A 25,613-nucleotide genomic window follows, 5' to 3' on the forward strand; every position below is an offset into this window, starting at 1 on the left:
TAATCAAGGAATCATGAGGATATAGAAATTCTATAAAGACTTAACATTCTCTTTTAGAGACGAATCCAGAACTGGCTCTGATGGGACGATGAATGAAAGTGCTCGATGGGCGCTTTCCTCCTGAGGATATTGGATTGTTCATCCATCCATCCACTTCTTTATTTTGTCGACAGGGACAGGACAGTCTTGTGCTCCGCCTTTGACGAGGAGAACCGAAACCGCGAAAGGAGTATATTCCAAAGAATATGCTTCGGCTTGTTGGGAACAGGCAGCGTGCGCACAAAGATACGTGATCCCCTTGATGGGAACCTTACCCGTTCCCATCAAGGGTGAACTTATTATTCATTTGTTGATTGACCAAATTTAACATATTTTGAACTCAGATTAGGATCTGAGGATCGCAAATCCCTTGCTTCATGATTAGACTTATGTTCGTATATATACTCTAACATTTATACTCCTAATTTTTAAATTCTTTTTCAGTCGGTGGCACTAATTAACATCTTCTGATTCAATACAAAGAGCATTAAGCAATGACTATTCATGTGTGCAAGGTATGTTAAAGCTATAATCCAATATGCCTGCTGTCTTTTTCTGTATGATTCGATTTTGTTATTAATAATCAACAATCAAATGTTGCAATTGGTACCGTATTGGACATTGGTAGTTAGTCAAAATAATGTGTATGGTTATTCACAATTTTAAGGAACATGTGGGTATGTCTTGGTGTAAAGTGAAACATAAAATGAGAGAAATTATTCTGACTGTAAATTTTTTAGAATGCATAATTTATCTAAATTATGATCCAAAAAAAATGCAATAATTAAATATTAATCAAGTTCATTACTAACATCACGGTTTTTGGAATCCGTTTTTATTCAAATAGATAAAAAATTACATAGTGAAGTTGTAAATTTGTGAAAGAAACGTTCCTAAAATTATCTCATCTTTAGTAGATGCCGAATTATGGTAGCCTGTAACTTTTTATCTATATTACAATTGATTGTGTTTATTTTAAAGATTTTTTTAAAACTAATTATACAATCATAAATTTAAAATTTAAAGACTCCTGAGTATTTTCTAAGTGAAAATTTCCGATATGCATATTTCAGGACTCCGTGCTCTGAAAAAAGTTGGATTTTTTCCAAAAATCTAGATAATATTTAAAAGAAAAAAAGAAAAAAAAAAAGAAAAACAGATATATCAGATGAATCCGAAAATTACTACTTTGGGTAGAAGTTTGGTTTATGGATTCTAACAATTGTAAAATTAGGCATTTATCTATTCAGGTGTAGATAAATAGTTCGTGATGAAGAAGTTATCACACATAACTTCATGTAAAAGCCATTCCAAAAAGAATCTGCTACTTGTTACTGTATTTAGTATCATGTTCCTTGAAATGATACCAAAGTATAATTGATTATATAAAATGATCAGTGTACCTTAATCTTAAAACTACGAAATTATTTTGAAGTCTTATATTTCATGATTCATGTCTTGAATGTTATGTCAGTGTACACACCGGTGTGTGTGTATATATATATATATATATATATATATATGTATAAGAGAATCTTAAGAAGAAATAACAATTCAATAAGAAGAAATGCAAATATTTGGCAACAAAACAACCAGCATGATTTGTTTAAATGGTATGCTGTTTTAAAAATGAGCAATGTATAAAAAGAATTTGCAAGAAAGAACAAGTAATAGAACAGAAAAATGACTTCTCATAGTTGGATAATTAACTGACAATGTTTTACATACAAAAAAATTCAGACAATCGTAAAGAAATATTTTCAAACTTCTCTTCACTTGTTCATCCAGAATTGACAGCATCAAGAGTTGGTGTAATAATAGAATCCACAGAACAAGTAAATAATGAACTATTATTTTTGGAAATTTCTAACTTCCCATAAAAGCCAGGGTGACAAAAAAATGCCCCTCCCCTCCCCCCAACAGGAAAATGACAAACCAAAGAGCCTCATAAGCAAACAAGGGCGGGCAGTCATATGAGCACCCACACAAGACAAAACACGCAACGGGCAGACCGAAAATGGGCAGATCTGGCGAATTTAACCATCTAAATGGTCTAAAAACACTTCCCATGTTTCTCCCACTCCAAGATCCCTTTCCATTATTGGTAAGAGGCGCTTGCCTACGTGGCAAATATAATCAGACGGGGGTGTGCAAAGGTGGCACAGAAATGGGGAGAGCTGGCAGAAAATGAGGGGAAGTGGCAGAAAACATTTCCTTAGCTGGCAGACAGCCTTGAATCCTGCCAGGCTCCCAGTCTCCCTCACCCCTGAATTCCGCCCAGCTGGCATGACGCCCTCTCCATCCCTGGAGATGCTTTTCCCAGTCAATGACTTCTTTCCCCCTCTTCCTCTCCCCTTTTTCTCGTGGTGACGTGCTTGCGTTGCTCGACATTGGATGAAGCGCGCGTACATCCACTTCGACGAATGTCGTTCAAGTTAAGCAAGCAATTAAGCAAGCAAGACATTGGATAAACTGGTACTGTGCGGGGGCTTGAGCTGAGAGTGGGGATTAGGGTTTCGGGGTTTTCAAGTGTGGCTTCTGCCCATAGGGGCCAAGCAGCAAGGGGTGGGGAGGAGGTGCACAGGTGGGGCGAAGGGCGAAGGGGGAGGGGGGTGTGAGAGAGCTATAGGTCGCCTACAGCCATGAGGTCTCCACATGCCTCGCCCTTCTTTAGGGGCCGATTCTCATGGGGCCCGGTCCCATTTGTCAGGGTCAAGCACGCCCATGCTATGCTTGAACTGGCACGGGTGGGTATGTGGACGGGTCCTAGATTCTGTTGTTGTTCCGGCACTCCATCGCCTCCCTTGCACACCCCCCCCCCCCGTATCTTTTCCTGGCTCCCCATTCTGGAGTCTTTTTTCCTTTTTTCTTTTTCCCTATTTTCCTTTTTATTCGTTTGCTTTTTTGTTTCCTTTATTTTCTCTGAAAAAAATTGTGTCTTACTAGGTTTAAATGCTTTCATCACGTTTTGTAGGATTTCACTTTTAGAAAATGGTTTGTACTGATTTACCACGGGGTCTCGGGAGCATTTGAACTCTTACGGAATGGTAAATTCTTCTTAAAAGTCATACTAATTTTCACATAACTTTCTATGGGTATGAACACTTTCTGGTGCATATGTTCTTAAAAGTGTTCTTTACAAGTCTGTTCCTTGGTATTAGAAACATTCTTACCCTGCATGAGTGCATATTTATGTTGAGTTGTAAGAAAAAAATTAATTAGAAAAAAATAATTTTACATGTTGTCTTCTAACTATTCCCTGAGTTCACGTGTAAAATTTTAAAAATTAAAAATGCTAGAATGTTTTTTATAATTATTATAATCTATTTATTTATTCATTATAATGTTATCAACTTCGTATTACTCTCCCAAGCCTACGTTGATTGGTATGATTATATTTTATGAGACCAAATGTTGGGACTTTATAGAGAAGGTGAATGTTGGGCAGGTTTTAATTTCAAAAAAAATTATTGTTAAAATCCACTTTTCCTCATGATGCCAAAAATGATAACATAGTGTGGTATTCATCTCTCATGTTGAACAACACAAAGTCTTTGTAACTCATAGAAATTTGTCTGAACGTGCAAATTGAGCTTGATTTGTAAGAAATATATTTCGTTTGGTCCTCAATTTTGTTCAACTCTTTTTTCAATATTTAAATACACCTCACTGTTTTCAATTTGAAAACAAAGATCAATCAATATTGGATTGTAGAAATATTGACAATTAGAAGAAGAAGAAGAAAAATACCCTCATTCTTATTGATAAGACATGATAGAGAAATCTCTCATGCTGTGAGGAACAATGTTAAATCCTAGAGCATAATTTTAATTATATAAATAACAGAATTTACGGACTTGATACTTACAAAATACATCTTGATAGTATGTTTATACTGAATAGATACTTTAATAGATACAGGAAAAATCCCAAGATATGATTAAAAGAATCAGGTTACAACCATACAAATAAAAGCATTTTTTATTAAATAGATTTTGCTATAGTTATTTGATTAGATAGATGTAATTTTAATAATTTTTATCAAAAAAAACATTACTAAGCATAAATAAAATAATAAATACTTCAATATATTATAAATTTTAATTTAATCATTTTTTTTGAATTAAAATACGTCTTCTAGTGAAGAATTTGCATTTGCATTTGTATTTTAAATTCCGAGAATGTAGGAACCTATTTATATTACTGATCATATAATTGTCTAATCATATTAGAGAATTGTTTCAAATTTAATATATATATATATATATATATATTCTTTTAAAAGATACATTCAAGTTTATTTTTTTCCTCATTGGAACTATTCTAAATCTTTGCAAAATCTTATTTGAAAGCCTTGATAAAATTATCATATGAAGCTTTCGCCAGAAACTTTGAATGATAAATGTCTTGTTCAAGAGTTGCAAGTATACATAGAGATAATATCCATATTATATTTTGCATCATTTATCTTGTAATACATTTTGAAATCACTTTGTTATAAAAATTTACAAGTAGGCAATGTAAATTTGGTTAGAAAGCTACAATACAATCTAATTTCTTTTTGTCCCCCCCCCCCCCCCCCCCCCAGAGACTTGTCCATTGCCACGAAAGTTGGTAATTGAAAAGACCTCATTCATATGTAAATATATGTGTGTGAATTCAGATGTATACGTATATATGTGTGGGTGTAAAATTCAGAGTCAGGTGGACGAAAAATTTGGCAACTTTAAAATAATATAGAATTCGTTTACCTAGGCAGGTGAGTGTGACGAGGCAGATAATGTTTTCTAAAATTGCACGTTCCTGTTTGCAACCATGCTATTAGTTATTTCTTTTGAGACATTAAAAATCCAAAACTTAATGTCTGATGATTGTAGTCACTGATAATCGTAAAGAAGAGAATGACCCAATTTGGAAAATAATAATATTCCAAGGATCAAAATCATAACATCTTCTTCTCAAGTCTGCCCGATTTCGTCAGTAAATCACTTCATAATGTTAGAATCATTCAACATGCTTTTACGTTGAAAGTTTTAATTTTCAACAAAGTTGTGTGTAATAATGAGAAGTGCAAATTTTGGGCGTAAGTAGAGATGAAGAGCTTGCGATGGATGATATTCATCCAGGAACAAACGGAATACATTCATCTATTTATGGGATTGCACAGGCAAATCCCCTCCGCTGAACCGTCTGAAATCATCTGCAGAAGGGCAAGCCACTTGGCTGACTCAGAGTTTTTGGAATCTCTCCCTAGTGATGCTTTTCCGCGGTGGGAATAGGGCTCCCATTTCGGGTGGCTTTAGGGGGGCTGACTTGGATGTGGGAGGATTTTACCCGAAGGTGGCTTGAAGAGAACAAAAACATGGAATCCCGAAAGGCACTGTTCCCAACTGGTGCTTGCTTACTTCTGCCTTTATGCATGACTGTTCTCACTCAATTCCTCTTTTCAAATATGAACACACTGACAATTCGCAAAAAGGAGAGAGTGAACGAATGTCTATTATAAGGGACTTGAAGAGTAAATACCAAACTGCCAGGAATCAGTGCGGCAGGAAGGGAGGAACTCAGTACCTACGCGACGACCTACGTGGTCGGGTGGGTAGGTATCAGGATAGGAGAGGGGACCCAAATATGGCGGAGAATCACAGGCAATAAGGCGCCACCGTTCGTTTCGTTTCTTTCTTCTGCATTTCCTTCCTCTTCTTCCTCCTCGCTTGCCTGAATTTTAGAAGTGTAATTCGGTGGCTGATCAGTGCCGTGCCTGTTTAGGCGGCATTAGCATTGGTAGCGAAGTAGAAGGAATTTTGGTTTGTTTCATTGTGGCGAGTCTGGTGAGGAATCAAGGTGTAGGGAAGTGAAGGGAAGGGGAGAGAGCGAGAGAGCGAGAGAGAGAGAGAGAGAGAGAGAGAGAGACGGGGTGGAGAAGTGCAGGTTGCGTCTGGGAAGATTGATCATGGTGTCAATGCAGCTTATCTGTGGACGCTGAAAGGTTTGTGTTCAACATTCTCGTGTTTGAGGCCGATGATACGACTTTGCGATTAGTATTATTTTTATTTCCTGATCTGGCGGCGTTGCGGATTCGACAATTGTCTTTAGAGAGAGGCAGTGAGGTCTAGTTTCCAGGGTGCATGGAGGGAACTAATGGAAATGCCGAAAATGAGCGACCAGGGATGATTTCAGATACATGTTGTATTCGATTTTTGTTCTATTTAATGCGGTGGATTTGAGAGTTAGTTCTCGTTGGTAGTCATGCAACTGAGCATTCAAGGGCTTGACAGTCCTCCAGTTTACTCTTCTTCGTTTGGAACATCGTAGAAGTGAATCGATTTCAAATACTCTACGATGGCGTACTCAGCTTTTTGTGGAAGTCACCTTAAAATCTCTCTTACAGCGGGATGATGAGCTACACCGAGTGCACGAGGATTTAACGTTCAAGTCGGACTTTTAGTTTTTAGTGCTCATCCGGATGTGGTGACTTGCAACTGCTGTCGTGTTCTCGAGTAGTGTCTACATATTTCATCTGCCTTAATGTTCTTTGTTGTGCACCGTCGGAACATAAATCCAGCGATCTGTTGTGATGTTTCAACGGCAGCGATTGAGATTTAATCGACGCTCGTGTCAGCAGCTTCACAAGATGAATTAGGCGTGGAGTCTTTTTGAAGCATTTCTTCAATGTTGATTATGAATCGGTGTTGGCCTGATGCATACTTATATTGGAAGTTTATGTTTTGAAGGCAGTTTCGAGTGGGACAATTCTTTCGTAACGGTTGAATGAATATTTTGGCACAAGTAAAACTAGTCATCAAGTCGTACTTCATTTCTTACAGTTTGTCGGGCTTTTACCTTGTTCGCATATGTTTTCTAATTCTAGCGTTTAGCGTAGGCAGTCCACCACCCGGTAACTGAAGTAGTTTAAAGGATCAGGCGCTTAACAATGAGTGTAAGCCCATTTCAGCAGTAAATATTTCCCACTTTGCACACAACTATAGGTTCACGCGCTAAAGAGGGTTTTAAAATGATCGTTCGGCTTGACTGTGTCTCTTAGCTGAAACGGTAGGTTGCTCGATTGTTGAGTTGATGAGAGAAACGTCACTGACGAGTTGCAACTGCGTTGTTTGTTCCTTCTACATGTGCAAGTTATTACGTTTCCAAAAGCTGAACTTTGACCTCTAGTAGAACGATCGTAACAGTCTGACCCGATGACGTGAGTAGTCGTCCATATCTTTCTGAAATGACGTTTGTGGTACCTGTCGCTGTTGATTGTGGAGGAATAATACCGGTTTTAGAAGTAACGAGCTTGTTAGGACACGGTTTCGCTAACTGTTTTGACCAGCTTCCCTTTAAGATGCGCGAACGTATAGAGTGTATCTGAACCTTTGCAAGGTCATAGTCGTGCGACGGCAACTTGCAACATTACTTACAACACCAGTTAAAAGTTGAGGAAGTGAAATCGCTTTGAGCACAAATGTGCAGTGTTCTCGTGAGGTGTAAATCATCTGTTGAACAAACTTTGCACAATTGAGGAACTAAACACTAATGATAAACGATGCAGGTTATTAAATTCGCGGTGGAGTTTAGAAGAACATGCCACCGTCCAAGACGGAGGTGGCGATGGGTGCAAACTCTGGTGAAATAGGGTCCAAGTTCGTTGTGGATGATAGTTTGTTGTCAGATTTGATGGACCTGGATCCTTTAAGTGAGCAATTAGGAGAGGAGTCATGGATGAATGGCGGCAGCGGCAGCGATAATTGCGATTTTAATTTAACATCTTACTCCGTGTCAAGTAGCGAGAATTGCTATGCTTCCATATCACCCTCCTCACCCCCAACCTCGCACTCATCATCGATTTTCTCTCAGACCAGTGAAGCTGATTTAGACGCCTTGCAACTCCTCCAACAAGTCTTTGATGGCTCTCCGTCTCCTTTTTCGCCTCCGTTGAGTCCAAGTCCTGTAGGTGATGGCAACATCACCATGCTTTTAGCGGATCAAAACATTATAACCACATCAAACGCGATGGAGTATACAGATCCATCCGAAAAATGTCGGATTGACACGCCCTTTCTGGCAATGCCAAATGAAGAAGAGGAGGATGAAGCCGAAGAAAAATCCGGGCTTTCGGAGGAGGAGAAGGTAGTTGAGGAAGGGGGAACAAGAAAGAGAACGTTGGCACGTGCACTCTCAAGCTCGCCGGTGTGTCTCCGCGATCGTCTGCTGCAGGCTGTGCGCTACATCGGCCGCTTCCGGATGGACGTGCTGGTACAAATTTGGATGCCACAGCAAACGAGCAGCAACCCTCAGAAGCGGATTCTTACCACGCGAGATCAGCCATTTATTTTGGAGCAGAGAAATGACAAGCTATTGCATTTTCGGAATGCCTCCGAGAGTTATGAATTTGCAGCCGAGGCTGGGAATAGCGGCTTGGGCCTCCCCGGTCGTGTGTTTGTGCATCAGATGCCGGAGTGGAGTCCCAACGTCCAGATTTACAACTGCCAGGAGTACCTACGACATCTAGAAGCACAGCGCTGTGACGTGCGTGGATCACTTGCACTCCCTGTCTTCGAGCCCACCACTCTTCAGTGTGTTGCAGTTATTGAGCTGGTTGGTTGCACCGAGAAGATTCAATTTTTCTCCGACGTGGATATAATCTCACGTGCCGTGCAGGTTGTCGCATGTCCAGCTCCTTTCCCTTGCAGATGTCATCCTTTATAGTGTAAATATCTCCGACTTCTGTTTATGTATTCGACATTGTTTATGGATAAAACGGCTACCTCATGAGAAGATTGTGATAATTGGGTTCCTCTTGACGGGTTTCAGTGCAGCTGACCCTTTTCTTCCCCTCTTCTTTTCCTGTAGGCTGTGCATTTATCATCCGTAAACAGTTTGGAGACGCCTGTTCCTGAGGTATCGTTTTGGTGAACTCTGATATAAGTAACGTCCGTGCTGCGTTGTTTTTTTGTTTATTTATTTCTTGTTACTGTTTTTTTTATAAAAATTATTTGCGTGTGAAGATGATATGCCGCTGAATAAATTGACTTACACTTCTGAACTTTCACTTGATTTCCCTTAAAAGCTTAAGCAATCTTATCTTCATCAGAACTCACGTTGGCATAATTCATGATGCTGCAGAGGCTGTCACTGGGTCGACACTCGGTCCTGAACGAGATTGCGGAAGTCTTAACAGCCGTGTGCGAGACTCATAAACTACCACTCGCTCAGACTTGGGTCCCTGCGTGTCGCTATGGCAGCATGGATATCAAGGTTCACCAGAGTGGCAGCAAGAGGATGCGGTCCGAGAATGGAAGCTTTTTGAGTCACAGCGCATCCTCATGTCCTTGTAACAGTGAAATCCTCCGGACTGGTGATGGTCCATGTTATATGAACGATGGCCGGATTTGTGGCTTTCGCCGAGCCTGCCTGGAGCATAGCGTTGAGACAGGTCAGGGAGTGGTTGGCAAGGCTTTCGAAACAAACCAACCGAGCTTCGATTCCGATGTGAAAACCCATTCTAAGGCCGAATATCCTCTTGCACACTATGCTAAATGTTTCGGTCTTGGGGCAGCTGTGGCCATTCGATTGCGGAGCGTTCGCACTGGCAATGACGACTTCATTTTGGAGTTTTTCCTCCCCCCCACGTGCGTGGACAGTAAGGAGCAACAATTGCTGCTGAATTCATTGTCCATCACAATGCAACGAACTTGCCGGAGCCTGAGAACCGTTACAGATAAGGAGCTAGAAGAAGAACGTAGCAGGACCGGGAACGGAAACGTCGTTGTGAAGATTGAAGCTAAAGAAGAACCAAACGATGGAGGGTCTGTCTTATATCCACAGAATCCAATCGGAAATCAAGAGGGGATGTTGTTTACTTCATCAGGTGATCGAGACCAAGATCAAGCAACACACTATCAGATTCCGCAACCCTCTCTTCTCAATCAATTTTCATTCCAGCGCAATTCAAACTGGCAACCATCCGATTCACTTCATCCTGGCGAACCGCAACATCACGCATCATACATCGATCCTTTGGGTAATCACGCTCTTGGTTGCTCAAACACAGCTCAAGATGCTGCATCGCAAAGGCGTAGGCTTGATAGAAGGCGAGGAACAACAGAAAAAACGATCGGCCTCAGCGTCCTTCAACAATACTTTGCGGGTAGCTTGAAAGATGCTGCCAAGAGCATTGGTGGTCAGTTTGCTCAATCCTCTTCAGATCGAATGATCTATACATGTTGAAAGCCAGATCGCTTAATGAGTGTCAGAGTAGATGGGTGTTTTGGAAACTTCTATCTTAAACTGTGATTCTTTAAAAACATATTCTCAAATGTAGCCGTTTTGATATCGCTCTGACACCCACTACTGGTTTTTTTTTTAAAGATCAAGTTGAGCATCTTGTGGTTGCTTTTGAGCCGAGTAGTCCAGTCTACTCTCAATATGTTGGGAATTTTTTCTATTTTTCTGACTCCATGTTTACTGTTGTTGCAATGATTTTTGCAGTATGTCCAACAACGCTCAAGAGAATATGTAGACAACACGGAATCTCAAGGTGGCCTTCTCGAAAAATCAATAAAGTTAGTCGATCGTTGAAAAAATTGCAAGGAGTGATTGATTCTGTGCAAGGAGCAGATGGTGCTCTACGAATAAACGCACTAACAGGAGATATCACCACCGCGTCTATGGCCGTTGATGCAAGCACTGACCATATTGGTAGCGATGGTGCGTGCGCGAAAAGCAAGTGGTGTGTCTCGTGGTCCACTCCAGCCCTTCGCAATCATGAGTTGGAGGAACATAAGGTGCGTGGTGACACTTTGTCGGTGCCAGAAGAGGAAGATCGCAAAAAGCATGATTCTTGTTCGCCTCAATCGGTGCTTATGTCAATCCTTTCCTTTCCAACGGCTAAATCTAGTCGAATTTGTCAAGCAAATAAGAGCAGAGATGGTTCACCTGCGGAGGACGGTAGCCCCATGATTGGACATAACTCTGGTGGTAGAACAACACGCATCTTGTCTCCGAGAAGAAACTTGACAGTTGGCACAGGGGATGCAGCTGTCCATGACGGGATTACAGTTCATCACAATCTCCCAGTGGCTAGGAGTCAACAAGGTTCTCCGATTTCGGGATCATATGATGATATCGTGTCCTCAACTTCCAAGGCTGGTTCTATTAAAAATGAACTGCCTGAAAGTATGACATCATCTGGATGTCAAACGCAAGCTCATAACGATGCCAATGCTCATGAAGCATTTGAGGAGGTTTGTATTAAAAAATTGAATGTTGAGGTACCTGTTTCATCAAGTTCTCATAGAGAAGATGGGGATCAAGAGAGAAAAGTAATGGGTGGGTCGGGTACGTTCAACTCAGACTCCCCACGTTTTGGATCTTCGACCGCTCAAGGAACTAGTGATTGCAGTTCCCCATCGTCTGAAGGCAATCCATCCTTGCATAAGAAGACGTGGCCAACTCATGGCGATGTTGTGACGATTAAGGTCACGCATGATGATGATACTGTGCGTTTTAAACTCGCCTGTGATAAATCTTACCTTGACTTGAGAGATGAGGTAAACCAGAGGCTGAAGTTAACGAAGGTAACGTTTGACCTTAAGTACCTGGATGATGATGAAGAGTGGATGCTTCTTGCTTGCGATGCCGATCTCCAGGAATGCCTAGATGTCATGCGTGCTTCTGGGCGGTCCGCTATCAAACTCATGGTACGCTGCAACGTCTCCTCTAGGGCTGGGACAACCTGCGTAGATGACAAATCTCAGAGTTGATTCCGTTCTGGCTTCACGAAGCAAGTAGTAGCCTCGGCCATTTCAGCTTGTCATTCTACAATGAAGTAACTGACTGTTAAAAAGGCAGGTGAATACCTTGATTAAGCTTCCGAAACGAATGATGCTGAGTACCAGAACAGTCTGAGTTCAAATTTTGCACATGCCGTAAGCCGCAATAAGAAGGTGAAAATCTTCCATTTGGGACGTTTGGTTGATGGGTTAGCCATGCACGGTGCCCAAGAGTTAGCGAGTAACACTTGTATTTTTTCGAATCCTGTTTTTTTCCCAGAAATTGAGGCAGGCCATGCATTTTGTACCGTATTTATACTGAAGTAGCATAGAACGATTAAATTCAGAACATGGCCACTACACCCGTGTCGTCCTTTATTAGTGAAATTCCCTGTACGCCTATTGACAGGTTAACACGTCATTTTTTTCTTCGGTGACATAGAAAATTAAATTCGGTAGTACAGCAAATTGTTGCCAGCTTTTATTTCCATTTAAACACAGTTTTGAGGTTGGCGACACTTGAAACTAGTGCATTGTAGCACGAATAGTGAGTTGGGAGCAATTTTCTGAGTAAATGAAGGCGGAATGGACAAGGTCATTTGGTGTAGTGGCCGAGTCCAGAACTCTATGAAGTACGATTTAGACATGTTTTGAATGTCGAATCTGCATGTACCCATGCTAAACAATGAAGCTGTGGATGAATCTAGTTTAGAGTAGCTGCTCAGTCTCCAAATCCCCCTGTTTTGTAGTGCCTGTCTTCATACAAAATAAAAATAAAATGGCTCCATTTCGTGGATGGTTGTAGCTTACTGATCTTTAAGATACAGGTGAAGTTTTACCTTGGTTCGTTACCAGATTTGAAATTATGATAAGTAAAAAGAAAAAAGAGAAGGGAAGAATAGAAAGAAAAGAAATAATACTTAGCCAGAAAGTATAAGAAATTGTAATAGTAATATCAATTGTTTTTATTCTTAAATATTTAAAAACCTAGATTTTAAGAATTTTCTATCAAAATGGATGTAGAAAAATTTGCAAATATTTTATAGTTGCTTCTTATTAACAATAATGTGTCATGGTGCTAAAGCCATTTCATTCTTGTTCTTTGCTTTCATTTTTATATTAATCCAAACTTTGCATTCTTTATGGCTAGAAAATTCTTGAAATTGTTTTATACATCTTTATATTTTTTTGGATGTTCTTTACTTTTTGTAACTAAAATTATTATTATTATTTTTAATATAATGGTATTCTTCAAATTAAATATTAAATTCAAAATATCTAGGTCTAAAATTAACTCTTTTATTCATCTCTTTTAATGCATATTAGGTTGTATATTCTTCATAGATTTATTTTTGTAAAGATCTTTACTTGATTTGATTAATTAAGAAGTCTTGATATTAAATGTGGAAGATATCTATTCTTAATGGTAATCTTATTGAAACTTCAATCATCTATAAAAATCCATAATGATATGCTTTTTTTCTTTACAAACAAGATATGAGTTCTTGTTGGAGATTTTGAATGGTGTATGAAGTTTTTGGCCAAATTCACATCAATATATTCCTTGAATATAGTCAATTCATTTTTTTTATAAGTTATAGATTGATCCAAATGGTTGATGAGCTTCTCTTTAAAGATCAATTGAACAATCATAAGGACAATGCTCTAAAAGAATATTTGTATTTTTTTTCTAAAATGTCTTGATAATCCTTAAACTAAATAGCATGTCACTTGAAGTCTTTTATTTTATTAGAAATAAGTGTGATATAAATAATAAAAGATGATTATTTTTTTGCAACATACATGAAAGCTCTTACATTTACAACTAAGAGGTTGGGTGTACTAGACCTATGGATTTTCTACTTGGTTATTAAAAGTTATGCTTATATTGTAAAAAAATTGTTATTTCAAAAAAATTATTTAAAGATTATGTTTTTTTAGCCATAATAAATCTAAAATAACTAGATTAAAGAGAGGTTTTTCAACATTTTTCAAAGAAGTGATACAACTACAAAATTAAAAGAATGATTGTCTAAAATAAATAATATTTTTAAAAATATTTTTTTTCTACTACAATAAAAAAATGTGCAAATTAAATCTTATATAATACCTAGTTAAGGTCTTATTCTCTCTTTAGAACCCTCATCTTGTTTTACAATAGAAAAATTTATTAGTGTTAAAAGATCTATTAGTGTTAAAAGTACCTTTTATAAAATTAAATTCTATTTATTTTGTAGAACCATAAATAAGTTAAAACAAGATAGATTAAAAAAATAAAAAAATATAAGCACATGTAGAAGGGAGTTAGGAGTTGATTTTAGTAAAAATTATGTCAAAAAGATAAGAATTAATACCTGAAGAGGACCAATTGCCAATCAAGGTTAAAATTAGACCTTAATGTACAAAATCAAGCACTTGTGGTAATATTTAGTTATTTTCTAAATTAAAGAGTGCAATTTGAAAATAAAATTAAAAATAAAATTTTAAGTATTGATTTTATGTCATTTGGATTAATATTGAAATTTTGAGGAATTTTCAAAGTTAATAATATACTCAATGGATTTAGATTTTGAGAAATAAAAATAGGTTGATAAATTTCAGGATTTTGTGAGCTTCGTAGCATATGTTCAAATGAAAATTGCAAAATTTGTTGTAAATTTGTGAAAAATTTAAAGTCAATTAAGTGGTTAGATTGAAGCATATGAAGGTTTTTGTGGATTACACTCTTGAAATTTTGAGATTTAGGTTTAGTGAGTGATTCTAAAATATAGCATTATTTGCTACTTGGATTGAAGCAAAATTTGGTGAGAGCAATTTGGTGAGACCAATAAGGAGAAATCAATGTTGAAAGATCAACATTCAAGTTGGAGAAGGAGGGTGGCCAATAATTGAGAGGTTTTGGAAGCTTTTTTTGCAATTGATAAGTCCAATTCTTCTCAAAATTTGTATGTTTATTAATTACTTGTTGATTGAAGTCTGAGTAAAATTTTAATTAAGATAAAAAATTCAGTTAGTATTTATTGAGGTTTCAAATAGCTATAGTAATTGATTGAAGTTTACGTGGGATTTTCTTGGAATTGTTTAGGATTTAGGATTTCATTAGGATTCAATCTAGAATTAAGATTTAGGATTTGCTTAGGATTTATTTAAGGTTTGATTAAAAACTATTTAAGATTTAATAGTATTTGATTAAGATTTTATTTAAGATTGGAATTTAAGATTTAAAGTTTTATTAGAATTTGGTTTAAATTTAGGATTTAGGATTTGTTTAAGATTTGATTAAGATTTATTTAAGGTTTAGGATTTCATTAAGATTTGGTTGGAATTGGTTTATGATTTGATTAGGATTCAATTAAATTTTTTAATTTTGATATTTTTTGAAGATTTTTTTATTATATGTATTTTTTGAAGATTAGTTTATGATTTCTTTATATTTCTTTTGTAAATTCTTGAGATTATTTTTGGCTTTAATTATAAATTGATTAACATTTTTATAATTTAATTAATTTTTTTTTAAGACTCTATTAGAGTTTATAGGATCATTTTGTTGCAAGTTCTATTTTTTTTTTTCTATAGCTAAGTATCTAGTACATTCTGAAGCCAACTTTACATAATACGATGGTAGAAAAATTAAAATTCTAAGTAAAAGTGAAAAAGCTAGAGTCAATCAAATCAAAAGACAATGTTGATAAGGAAAAATTACAACAAAATTTGATTGCATAGAGATGCAAATAGCTTTTCTAGAAGTTGTGGTGGTTTTAAAATAATGAAATGATTTTAGAGCTGATTATGGAAGAAGTACTTTTTGAGATTAAAAAAATATAATTTAAGGCAAATTCAATAAGTAGAATCTTTTTTTTACTCATAGAGGTATATTAATTGAAGAAGAAGAAGAATAGTTTGCTACTATGAAATAAGAAGATGGAACCAAAATTGACTACAATCTTCTCTTTCATCTCTTATGATTCAAAATAATGATAAAATTTTAGTATGATATGAGATATGTAACACTAAAGAATGTTTGAGTTCTTAATTCCTTTCTTTTATCCCAACCACCAAAAAATAATTATTAAGTCTTAGACAATAATCTTAATATGAGATATTATTAAGATATATATTGAGAATTGAGCTAGATTATTTCTTAACTTGATACTGCAAGCCACAACTAATATAAATAAGAATAAAATCTTATCTATCTTACCTTATTATATGTACTAAGCAAATAAATTATTCACCTTTTCAAAAAATTAAAATGCATTAGAAATAAGATAGGATGACAACTTTAAGAAGTCAATCTATTTAATTATGAAGGCAACGATAATCAATTGAAAGATAAAGAAATTTCCAAGATAAAACTAATATAAAGGATAGTATTGTTTCTAAAATAAGAAAAAAGAGACTATCCTATAGATAAAATTTAAAAAATTAGAAAAATAATCTTAATTGGATATGCTAGATGTTGCCCTAATTAAGCTATTTGATGCCTCTTAAGTAACTTTAGATTATCTTCATAATATCTACTTTGAATTTCTTAGAATATCAATCAACATAGTCACATCAATTAGAATCCTTAAAGATTTAAGTCAAATCTTAGAGTTGTTAATTAAGGAGCTAGAGATCTAGGAGAAGATAAAAACATTAAAAATACAAGTAAAGGTTCTTAAAGAAGAATTCTAACAATCCAAAAAAAACCTCTTATACCAATCATTGGATTTATTTTCAAGCTACCTTAATTATTTTATACATAGCTTAAGTTGGAGAGCTTAGTACTTTTTGTACTATTGACCTTCAGTGGATTAAAAAAATATAGCTTTGGAATCAAATTATGAGTCAACAAAAACTTGTATTAATAAATCAAATAATAAAAATTATTATCTATTTTATAAGTTGAGCAATTAAGGCACAAAAAGTCTTAAAGGAGTTGACAAAGGATGTAGTAAAAATCCTCTTCTCAACTCTATGATTTAATAAAGCAAAGGCATAGAAGGATCTAATATGGCTTTGTAAAATGTTATTATTGAAACTAGAAGAGAGTCTTGACTTAAAAAAAACTTTATCTATAGGAGAGTAAAGATATAGTATTAGATATGGAAGAAAAATAAGAGGTCTATGTCTTTACCTTGCTTTTGGATGATAATTTAATACTACTCACAATAATATCAATACAAAAAGAATTGACTTAGCAGTGTGTTAAGGATAAAAAATCTTATCCTATTCAAAGCTAAGAATTACAATTTATTCAAGGATAAGAACACTTAAATCCAAGATGGATGAATATTAGCACAAAGTATATTTTAAAAAAAATAGATTTATGTGAAGTCAAAGGAATTACTTAGAAGAATTAAAAATATAAAAAAAACAAATAAATATAGAAGGTGGATAGATTTCAATAAATGATAGATTAGTTTTAATTTAAAAATTAATATAGCTGCTAATTAATAATTATGGTTGTAACAACATCAAGTTGGAAGTTTGTAGTTTTTAATGTCATTAATTAGTGGCATAAGAGCTTATATGATTTATGCAAAAAGATGCAATATAAGTACCATGGTAGAAGACCTTGGCAAGTTTGAGTTTTATGGATATATAATTAAATAGTTATTCGACATGTAGTAGTTGTGAAGGACCAATATTGTGAATCTTTCTTTATTCATCAATTATTATTTTTTTATTTTATTTTTTTATTTTTAAAATTCAAACTTAACAAATTGTTGAATAGACATGTTTATTTTTGAGAGATGAAGGAAATGATTGCATATTCACTCTATAAAAGCAATGACATGATAGCAAAAAGTTAAAATAAACATCATTTTAAAGAATATTTTTATTTTTCAACTGAATTGTAATGAATAACAAAATTTTCAAGAGGATTCAAGGAACATTGTACTCCTTGACTTTTATTATATTTAACATCTTGTCAATAAGTAGTGATCTTAAAGTAATGTAATAACTCTATTGTAGTGTGCTAATGTTGTGTTGTAATAAATCTATTGGATAAAAAATATATATATATGTATTATAAAAGAACTTATATTAAAATATAGAAAAAAAAATTCTTAGAATCTTAGATAATAGTTAAGAAGCTGGTAAAAGTAATAAGTATTAATATTATCTTTTTATAAAATTAGATTTTACTTACTTTGTAGAATCATAAACAAAAAAAAATTAGGTAGATTAATAAAAATAATACAATAGGCAATTTTAGATAGATATAAGAATATCAATCAATAAATTTATTTAAATAAATCATAGGCTAATATCTTTAAAGTACTGGTTATGAATCAGGATCAAAACTAGATTTTAAGTCAAAAAATTGCTTGCTTATAGAAGATGGGATTTTTATTTATCAATCAAAGTGTAGATTTTAAAAAAGACTTGATAAGATTTTTATGAGCATTAGTTTTGAGAGGTTTGAATTCATATTGATTTTATGAAAGATTTGAAAAGTTAGATTTATTTTGATGATTTTATTTTTTGTAGAATAAAAAGATGATTATTTTAATAATTTTTAAAAAAATTTAAAGCATATATATATAAAAAATAAAGGATTGAAAAAATTTAAAGAAAGTAAAAGTGGAAGTAAGATTGTTTATAAAATAAAAAAGAAGAAAAGACAAAGTTGGTATTTAAAGTCCAATACAACCATTTAAGGTAAATATATCTATTAAAAAACCTATATCTATGATTCAATCTTCATTGGTTACATCAAGAAAATAAGAAATAAATATTAATAAAATCATATGTGAGATAAGAGATCTTCAAATAAAATTTATTAAACTTAAAAAAAATAATCAATTACTAAGAGTATTAAGATCAATAGAGGGTGTAGTATACAGGTGCATGTGGTGTAATAGCATATATCATTCAAGAAAGAAGTATAAAGATTTTACAGAGATGCTACATAAAATATTTTTTTTTTTTTTTTTAAGGATAACATGATATATTTAAAAGGAAGTAAAAAAAAATTTAAAAACACATGTTGATAAAGAAAGAATGAAGGTATTTATAGGAGATATTGTTAAAGTGCAAGAAGTCTAAAGTAATGAGATATCAATATATTGAATGGAAGCAAATCCAAGCAAATTTTAATTATAAAGCTTAAATTTATAAGAGAATCTAGTTCTTTGTAATTAAGTGTAATGTATTATGGTGTATTATTGTATTATTTCTTTGATATACTTATCTTTTAAAAAACAAAGATAAGTATATCAACTTATAAGGTAAGAATAAGTATATCAGAGAATACTACTTAAAAAATGACCATACATATATCACTACTTTTTATAAAAAGATAAGCACACCTTTAAAAGATAGCAAAAGAAAAGAAATAACTACTTTTTTAATCAGCACTCCAATTACTTTGTCTTACATGGCTTAAGCAATAAAAGCAAATTTATCTACAATGAGAGAGCTACCATCATTTGAACCTCTCCAAATATTTATTAAGCACTTGAAGCATAAATATGTAGGTTTTAGGCATAATAAAATGTAATGCATTTAAGACTTCCACCATAAAAAACAAAAAAAATTCCATGTACCATGTATACTTGTTTGGCTTGATTTATAGTAGAGTCAAGACACATGTTTGTTGAGAGCCAACTTATTAAGATTTTCTTATTTAAGATTGACAAGAGATTCTTGAATTTAGCCACACTAAGAATTATTCTCAACTATAATGATAAAACAACATTGGCACAAGCTTGTTTAAAAAGACTATGTATTGTTGGAGGTGTAATAAATCTAATCAAATAAAGAATAATCTCAACTATCATAAGAAAATGAAAGCTATACATAAAGAAAAGTCTAAGCAAAAAACTAAAATGGCTAAAGCAAAAAATAAATCTAAAAAGAATCAATTGAAGTATATTTATTATGGTAAGCTTAACCAAAATGAAGATAATTGCTTCATATTATATCCACACAAAAGACATGCTTTAGATAAGAAAAAAGCTTCAATAGCTAAAATTATTGAATTAAAAAAGAAATTCAATAGTATGGCATCATTTAGCCAAATCACCAAATCTCATGTGATTTTTAAAATATTAGAAGGCAAAATACCTATTCCATTATTACAAGAAGCTTAAGCAATTTCAAAGCTTTTAATATAGGAGGATTTAGCTAATTTACAAGCAAAGATTACAACTAAATCTATTGCCATATTTGATAAAGGTCACTTGAAGGCTACAAACATAAATCCTACAAGTGAGGTGCTATTGGCTATAATAATAGTATTTTTATTTGATGTTTCTATTAGGCCTGCTTGAAAATATTAAAATTTGTATCTAAGAGTTGTAGAATTATTTGACAACAACATTCTTGTTGTTAGCCATACTAATGGCAATACCACACATACTACACCTTTGCATGTTATATTAGATTTTAGAACTAAATCACTTATAATTGATAAGTGGCTTGCTTAAGAATTAGGTCTCATTCCTATAGACTTAGAACCTTGTCTCTTCACCACTGTTACTTGAGTAAGAGGTATAGAATAAGCTATTAATTATACCAAACATCCTTTACAATTAATATTTTATATTAGATTTAGCCCACTTTATTTACATTTATTTCTAAAGTATGCAATGACTAATGCCATCAACTATGATATTTTAGTAGGTCAATAGATCTTTTATCTATTTGATTTCGGCCTAGATAATTTGATTGAAGAAAAATGGATTTGATCGGAATATCCTATTGGTGATGGAAGGAAAGAATTCATTCTAATCATATTTGTAGTAACTACTATGATTATGTTAGCAAAACCTTATTTGATTGTAAAGCATTGATATCTGATTTGGCTTGTGGAGCGGTTCTATTAGAAGAGATATTAGCATTCATATCCCATTTTATAGGACCAACTAATCTACCATCTTTAGAAGTTCATACAAAACATTAGATGGATCTATCTATTCCTTAGAAAAAATGTACATAATTTTTCCACCAATGTGAAGAGATTGTATCTTCATTGGATATATTGAAGATATAAAAATCTTCTTTTTTTACCTAACTTTGCTCAAACTATGCATTGGTATCTACCAAATGAGAGTATTATCCTTGTAGAGCTCTTTATAAGCATTGGTATAGATTTAAACGCAGTATTAGAGGTTGAACTTATAGTTTGATAATACATTCATGTAGATACTAGAATTGCATCTAATTAAGTAGCCTAACATCATCTTTAAAGATTTTTGGTTATGTATCCTAAATAATTACAATCTTTTGCCATTCTTGGTTATTTTAGTCAATTTATTTATAATGTCATCTTTATTAGTGATAAGGATTTGAAGAGTTAGGCAACATAGACTAATTAATTGCTAGATGGTCATATCAAGGTCATTTATGTATTGGAGCAGGTCAAAGGTTAGATGATCCTTGATCCAATTTATTTACAAATTTGATGTAACTTACATAGTGATAATTTATGCATCAAATCATACTATCTAGGTACATTTTTAAAAATGTACCACTAATAGATGATATTCAAATACAACAATTGAAGTCTTATCAATATATTAACCAATTCTTTGGTCCTCCAATCTTTGAGGATTGTATGGCTTTTGATTCCTATATCTATTGAACTTATTTAATTTGGACCAATCTAACATTGTCTCATAAGCTTATAAAATTATTTTCTAAAATTAAATAACTTTTTAGACACCATGTTGATGATATCTTGTATAGTAATTAAATGTTTTTAGTTGTTACTAAGGCTAATTAATCTCTTCTTACCTTATGGTACATTTCTTATATTTATAATATTTTTAGCATCATTTGTATTTTGAATATGTAGACCTACCATAGTTTGAGATGTCAATTTAAAAACCTATAAAGAATCTAATGTTAATCAAAGAAAATATGCTATGGATTTTTCTTTTAATTGGCACCATAATTACTTATGATTTCATTGAAAGACAACATTGTTTTTTTCTAGGCCAAGCTATAGACCTCAATACTTTAATATAAATTTTTGGTATATATCTTACTGTTCAAAAGTATTTTCATGACCATATTAATGTTCTAAGATTAGAAAATAATAATCAAGGAGTAATGGATCTTGAATTTACTATAATTGATGAATTTGAGTCATTTTTTGGCTTATAAAGACATACAATTGATGACCTATAAGCTCAACAAATCTTTGCTGTTTTAGCTAAAGACTTAGAAAAAAGAAAATGTTCATGAAATTCCTTATGGATTTTTTTTTGAAAGTTATTCTATATTCTATCAATATTTTTGATTCACAAAAATATTTTGGTAGTAAAGTCCTTCATTTGGCTATAAGTGAGGATGTTGAAGGCATAGAAATTACTTCTTCAACAACTTAGCATTTAAGGGCAGAGTGAGTATGTAGTAGTGTCCCATTGGTAAAAAAAGAGACCATAAAGTTTGATGATTGGCTATTGGAATTCAAGCCATATTTTATTGATGCCAAAATACAAAAGATATGAATTTTTATATACTCATATTGCAATTATTTTGCCTTTAGCCTTAAAGATCTTGAAGGTTATAAAGGCACACCTATTCACATCCAATTGAAAGATAATTATCAAATCTTTTGATAAACTTATAAGCTTAGTATGTCAAAGAAAGTTGATATCTAAGCTTATTGCTAAGAATTATTGGATCCAGACTTGATTGAGTTTTTTAATGGTGAGTACACTTGTACTATAGTCATGCCTTCAAAGAAGGATATTTTTGGTAATTGAATAAAGAAGTAGATGTGTAAAGACTACCATCTAATTAATCATAAGATTAAAATTGATTGATATCTAATGTTAATGCTAGGAGAATTATTTAATATAATAGGATTCTCTTGAGTATTCAACACTTTGAATTTAAGATCTTAATATCTCCAATTACTATTACTTATTGAAGATTGAATAAAGAAAATATTTAGGAGAGTTGATCAAGGTGACCAAGATCAACTCTATCATTATAATTTTTTTCTATTTGTTCTTAAGTATGCACCAACCGAGTTTCAATGGACAATGAATCAAGTTTTATCTAGCTTGTCTTTTGTTAGATGCTACATTGATGATATTATAATTTTTAGTAGTATTCCACAAGATGATGTGAAGTATTTATAAGTAGTGTTTGAGCATTATGAAAAGTAAAATTTTTTCTATAAACAATTATCATAATTGGATCACATGATTATCCTAGGAGTTCCTAGCATACAACAAGTAAAGGTAGATGCCTTGCAAAAAATCCCCACATCAAGTGATGTTTCATGACTTTGAGCTTTTTTAGGATTAGCGAACTACTATCAAAGGTTTGTTAAAATTTCTAATATCATTGCCAAGCCTTTAACTATTTTTATAAATAAATATCAACCATAGACTTGAGGTCATAAACAACAACATAATTTTATACATTAAAGCAAAAGTTGGATTCAATTCCAGTGTTTCAATATCTAGATACCAATAAATCTTTTCAATTATACATAAATTAAAGTATAGTAGGATTAGAAGCAGTCTTGATACAAAAAGATGATGTAGGACAAAAATATGTTATTGTATTTTCTTCTAGAAGTAATATAACATAAAGCCAAATTACTCATTTTATAAAAAAGAAGATTTGGCAGCACTTTAGGCCATTGCTTACTTTTCATCTTATTTCTATGGTCAATGCTTTATTTTAATAATTAACCATCAACTTTTGAAGTAGTTTATGGAGTCATAAAAACTTATTAACAAGCTTGCAAGATGGGCTATGTTGCTTCAAGAATATAACTTTGAGATTTTGCATTGGATAGACATTACCAATTTGGATGCTAATGGACTTTCTTATAATCTATGTCCTTCAAAAGAAGACTTTAATAAAGATTGGTGGCATAGAAATTGTGATTGAAAAGTAATTCCTAGATGGTATACAACCACATACTTGACTTTAATAATAAGTTCTATAAGCATGGTTCTTAACTAAAATTCAAATGAAGAATTAGACAAAAATCAAGTGATTAGCAATATTTGAAAAGATCTTGCAATCTTATATAAGCTTCAACAAGGAATATTTTCTTTAGCTATTTCTAATTTAAAAAGTAATAAGATTAGTCACCAAATAACAAGATGTTGTTGAAAGAATAATTTATTATTTTTTGTGTGGCTTGATGGAGTTAGGTACATAGTTCGAAGGCTAGATCAAAGAACCTCTTTAATATGCCAAGTACATGAAGAACTTGGATATTTTGAGATGTATAAAATAACTTTTATGTTGCATAATTAATATTGATGGAGTGGTAGGTATCAACAAGTGGCCATATATATTTCTCAATATGAAGTATATAATCAAATTAGATCAAGCTTTAATATCTTATCACCTTAGTGGAAGCTATTATCTATTATTGATTCGTATTATCATTGATTTTTAGACTTTGTTGGACTACTTAATGTTACTTCATGCTATCATATTATGTGAAGACTTTCTCAAGAATGTAGCGAACACTTAGCTTTAGAAGATAGAATGAAAATTACAACAAAAAAATCTTAACTTTCATAGAATATTAAATAAATTCTAATTAAATCTTAACAATGCTAAGTAAGCTTTAAAAAATTCAAAAGAAATCCTAAAGAAATTATAAAAGAAATAATAAGAAATCTTAAAGGAATTCAAAAAAAAAATCTACAATAAAATTTAAAAAAATCCTTAAGAAATCCTAGAGAGATATCAGAATAATCACAAATATATCTTAAATAAATTTCAATCAAGTCCTAATTTTATCTTAGTTAAAACTCTAATACACTTGAATAAAATCCTAAGCCAAATTTTAAATCCTAAGAAAATTCTAAATCCTAAATCTTAAAACCTAAGCTATCTTAAATCCTAAATCCTAAATCCTAATCCAATCCTAATTCTACATCAAATCCTAACCAAAACCTAATCTTAGTATAATTTAGAATCTCAATATCTATTGATTGAACTATTGATCTTACTTAAAATTTTATATACTTTTCAAAAAATAAGTTGAAAATAAGTATACAAAATTTGAAGGAAATCGAATTTACCAAATAGAAGAAAAATATCAAAATCCACTCTAATACTGGCTAGCCTCCTTCTTCAACCTTAATGCTAGTCTTCTAGCACCAATATTTCTTTTTCACACCATTCAATTATTTCTAAAATTTACATGTGTATAGCAAATCAAGTCTATTACTTTTGTATATAAATTTCATTTCAATCCAACTAATAGATTGCTAAAGATCTTTGAAATTCTAAGTGCCCTTCAAAGTCTAATTTTCAAGACCTCAACCTACTTGAAATTCAAGAACCTTCAATTCAACCATTTGATCAAGATCAAACTTATAACATACACTTTAAATAATTATTTTTATAGGTTTTCAAAATTTGAACTATAGATCTACTACCAAACTTCACAAATTTTAGAGTCATCCAAAACAACCATAATTTTGCAAAGATCTTACAAAGTCATTACACACTTAAATCACTCAAATTTAATGTCTAAAAAAACCTTATCAAGTTTTCTATCAAATCTCCTTCTTCAATCTCCAAAAGAACTTTGGAGTTGCCATACTTGCCTAATTTTATGCTTTAGAGTCAGATTTTGACCTAGGTTGATAATTGGTCCTCTTTGGATATCAAATTTTGCCTTTTTGTGTTAAATTTTGTTAAAATCAACTCCTTACCTTTTTTTTACATATTTTCATATTTTTCATTTTTCTAATCTATCTTTTTTTGCCTTATTTATGGCCTTATAAAGTAAATAGAAGCTTATTTTATAAAAAAGTTGTATTTATATATTTAATTTTATATTCTTTTAGATTATTGTCTATTTTCTAAGAT

The 25,613-nt window shown here is 32.8% G+C and overlaps 1 protein-coding gene across 1 annotated transcript; it reads left to right on the plus strand.

Annotated features, from left to right (window-relative positions):
- Nucleotides 1-5,697: 5,697 nt before the first annotated feature.
- Nucleotides 5,698-12,609, plus strand: LOC112286382 (protein NLP3). The gene is made up of 5 exons (XM_024528237.3): nucleotides 5,698-6,028; nucleotides 7,592-8,700; nucleotides 8,893-8,940; nucleotides 9,166-10,222; nucleotides 10,531-12,609. Exons 2-5 carry the CDS (start codon nucleotides 7,624-7,626, stop codon nucleotides 11,802-11,804), a joined length of 3,456 nt encoding a protein of 1,151 aa, XP_024384005.1. The 5' UTR covers nucleotides 5,698-6,028; nucleotides 7,592-7,623; the 3' UTR covers nucleotides 11,805-12,609.
- The last annotated feature ends 13,004 nt before the right edge of the window (nucleotides 12,610-25,613 follow it).

This window comes from Physcomitrium patens, chromosome 9 (assembly GCF_059467195.1).
Source record: "Physcomitrium patens ecotype Gransden chromosome 9, ASM5946719v1, whole genome shotgun sequence".
Taxonomy (NCBI): domain Eukaryota; kingdom Viridiplantae; phylum Streptophyta; class Bryopsida; order Funariales; family Funariaceae; genus Physcomitrium; species Physcomitrium patens.

Coding starts and splice junctions, on each gene's coding strand:
- LOC112286382 (XM_024528237.3), top strand. CDS start 7,624: ATGCCACCGTCCAAGACGGAGGTGGCGATGGGTGCAAACTCTGGTGAA. Junction 8,701..8,892: donor TAATCTCACGTGCCGTGCAG/GTTGTCGCATGT, acceptor CTTTTCCTGTAG/GCTGTGCATTTATCATCCGT. Junction 8,941..9,165: donor TGGAGACGCCTGTTCCTGAG/GTATCGTTTTGG, acceptor ATGATGCTGCAG/AGGCTGTCACTGGGTCGACA.